Raw genomic sequence first — 3,398 nt, forward strand, 5'->3', positions numbered from 1 at the left:
ATATTATATCTAAGTAACATTTTGTTTGTTGTTGTTGTTGTTGTTGTGTGTTTCGTTCTTGTTTACTCAATAAATAATTGCAAGATGACAAGATTTAGCATAAGTGTTATTGTAGTAGTAATACAAATATTTGTGAGACTTGAAAAAAAGAGGAGAAGAAAAAGGTTTCATTTAACAATTTCTAAAATTCAATTAATTCATTTAATTAGTCTTCTTTCCTAGTAAGTGTTTTTTTTTATTTATTTTTTTTATAAATCTATATATAAATGTATAGAAATATTATTTATGTTAATCAATTTTGATTCATTTTTTTCATTTTTTATCGTTTTAGAATCGTACATTAAATATTACTTGTATTCGTTTCTGCCCCCTCCACGTCTTCTTCCTCGTAATAAAGACTTAAAAACAAAATAGCACAAAGTTGATTAAACAAACTCATATATATATATATATATATATATATATTATAAAAATATATAGGAAAAACTTGAGATAATTATTCAACACCGCGAAAATATTATTTAAACAAAAGGAGGTTTTATCATATTTAGATAAGCACAAAAAAAAAAAGAAGAGAACAAGAAACAAAATAAGGTAATAAATAAATAAGGACTCATCACTTTAACTTAACGTTAATCGATTTTATCATCAAAATTTACATATGCTTTACATATGCGCACATAAGTAGAGATAAGCAAAAATACATTATTTCTAAATTCGACTAAATACAAAAATTTTCCATTTTCTTCACATCTCAATTATTATTTAATCGTTTACACATCGATTTTTCCCGCTTCACTTTAATTATTCAAAGACCATTGCGCGAATTGCTCCTGCCACTGCCTCTCATTACTACTGGTCATGTTGGCCTAAAATGAAAATTGAAAGATAAAATTTTCTCTTTAGTTCATCGCAGCTCTCGTTTGGTTGAAACAAATGCTTTTAGTTTTTTTCATAATTTGTTTCTAAATGCATATAAAACTATAAGGAAGAACCTTTACCTTTTCACTCCATTCGCTACTAAATGACTGTGTATCCTCATAATCTGGAATATTTATTGAAAAAGCATTTTTGAAACAGCATTTCTTTTCGTTTTTTTTATTTATTTTTATTATTTTTTTTTTTCTTTTCTTTTGTTTTAAGTTTTCTCATCAATAAATTTTCAATAATTTATTTTTATTTTATATTGAGAAAATGTACAATTTTCTAAATGCAAATTAAACAAAATTCTCAACGTAAACCTATTTAGCAACAACAATAATATTGATAATAATAAAAATAATAATAATAATAATAACGACGATAATAATACATATCTACAAAAACATAAATAACGAGTCTTTTCCAATGACAGCATATAACTAATAAAGCAGCTACGGCATATTAACATATCTGGAATCCAATTGATCCAATCTTTAATGCCAATCGAATTTTACAAACCCATAAATAAATAATAATAAGCGATCTGTTTTTATATATGAATATCAGTCTTTAGAAATCTTAGCAGCTCATAATCATGATTTCGCAATCATAGGATATGTTAAGAATATGCCTTTGAAATGCTTCAAAGACTCAGTAAAGGACGCAATAGCTCTTCAAAGTTGATGCCAGCTATCGATGTAGTCACTATCAAACCGCGTTATCGACGCCATTTTCTGGTTGACAACTGTCAAAAATTTTTAATTTACTTTTAAATTTTAATTTAATTTTAAAAATTTGTAGTTATTAAACATTGGATGTCACGCTTGACGTTAGAATTACGTGTGGATATAACACGTATTGTGGATGGAATTTGTGGATATAATAGATATTGTGGATGGCATTTGTGGATGTAACAAGTATTGCGGATGGCATTTGTGGATATATAAAGCAATAAGCACGTAATCTTTTTTATTAATATTCATATCTGTCGTTTTATACAACAAATTCCAATCATAAATAATAATCTCTTGGATTGGACATGGTTTTTTTAAGCAACTTCTTGTTTTGTCTGCCTAACTAATTACAATTTCTGAGTATGAAGGCGTTTTTTTAAGTTACTTGTTTTCCGCAGGTGACAAAAAACAGCTGGTTTAAATTTGTAACTTCCTCTCCTTAAGTGTTCAATCAATAATTGATAACTGTTAAAAGGGACCAAGTAACAGAAATGGCGTGAGCGTATCTGTTAAATGGGGCGAAGTAACAGAAATGGCTTGAGCATATCTGTTAATGAGACGAATTAACAGAAATGGCGTCAGCGTATCTGTTAACCGAGAAGAAGTGGTGGAAAAAAAATCGACCTGACATGCTTCAAATTTAGCAAAACCTAACTTTATTGTTAAAAATCTCAATTCTCGCCTACTTTCGATATAAAATGCAGAAAAGTAATTTGTTATCCTATATAAAGGCCATAAGATCCATAAGGGTGGAGCCCAAAAAACAATTTATGTGGACTGAATATGACACCGCTCATTTTTACGTCGTACTACTGTTATGTACAGATTTCACCGTGCAATGTTAAAAAGCACTCTTTTCTACGTAAAATCTACGGAAGGTAGTTTGCAGAATTGACTGAATACTATGCGAATTATTCATTAATATACTATGTCGAAATAGGATTTCTGTCATTTTTTTTATTTTCTATTATTATCAACAATTGTTTAGTGGACACCGGCTGCAGGTATAAGAAGAAAACCAAAGAAAGAGATAAGGTGTGTGGCCAATTGCTAATTATTATACCTTCTCCGGTCAAATTGCACAATACTCTTTCAAGTGTGCTTGTCCAGGGGAAAAAATTTTTCACTGTACTTAATTACTTAATAAGAATACATGGGCAGCAAGCAGCGAGAAAGTTGGACAGCCAAGCTTAAATCGATCCAGAAGTCCTTGAATCTTTCTGAGTATACAATACATTCACAGAAGTTTCTCTGATGCAAAAAGCGAAGTAGGGTTTAAAAATTGGAAGGAGTGAAGGAAGCGAAGCAAGGCATATCGATCGAATATCACTTGGGCCTTAATAATTCACAGAGCTGTCAGCCACCACGTAAAGTCCTGTTTTTATTTTTAGCTTACTGATAAAAAAAGACAGTAGCATTAATAAAAATTGCTTTATTGTTTTTCAAAATGTTTTCCTGTGTGATCTACACATTTTTGCATATATATTTCCCATAGCGTTTTCTTGCACTCCGCCTGGGTCACGTCAAAAACATGGCGTTTGAAGACGTCAACAGTCTTTTCTACTAACCAAAAACATTGTCCATATAATTCATTCTCGACGTTCGGAAATAAGAAGATATCGTTACGTATCAAATTAGTGCCCTACGGCGGATGATCTGTTAATTCGATTTGTTAGGTATTTGAAAAGTAGGGTGTAAGAAGAATGCCACGCCTATAAAAATTGTATAAAACTATTCAGGAGA

General features: G+C 30.1%; 1 protein-coding gene across 6 annotated transcripts in view; it reads right to left on the reverse strand.

The window, feature by feature from the left end:
• Positions 1-254: 254 nt before the first annotated feature.
• Positions 255-3,398, reverse strand: part of LOC119641154 (dystrobrevin beta) — a 44,959-nt gene continuing 41,815 nt past the window's right edge. For 3 of the 6 annotated variants that reach the window (XM_038039654.1, XM_038039660.1, XM_038039655.1), the window contains 2 exons: positions 1,002-1,045; positions 255-869 (listed from right to left, as the gene is read on the reverse strand). In XM_038039654.1, coding sequence (XP_037895582.1) covers positions 801-869; positions 1,002-1,045 — 113 coding nt within the window. In that variant the 3' untranslated portion in view covers positions 255-800. The remainder of the gene's footprint in view (positions 870-1,001; positions 1,046-3,398) is intronic. The other 3 variants (XM_038039656.1, XM_038039662.1, XR_005247798.1) reach the window with 2 other exon arrangements.

Source organism: Glossina fuscipes, unplaced genomic scaffold, assembly GCF_014805625.2.
Source record: "Glossina fuscipes isolate IAEA_lab_2018 unplaced genomic scaffold, Yale_Gfus_2 147, whole genome shotgun sequence".
NCBI classification, from domain to species: domain Eukaryota; kingdom Metazoa; phylum Arthropoda; class Insecta; order Diptera; family Glossinidae; genus Glossina; species Glossina fuscipes.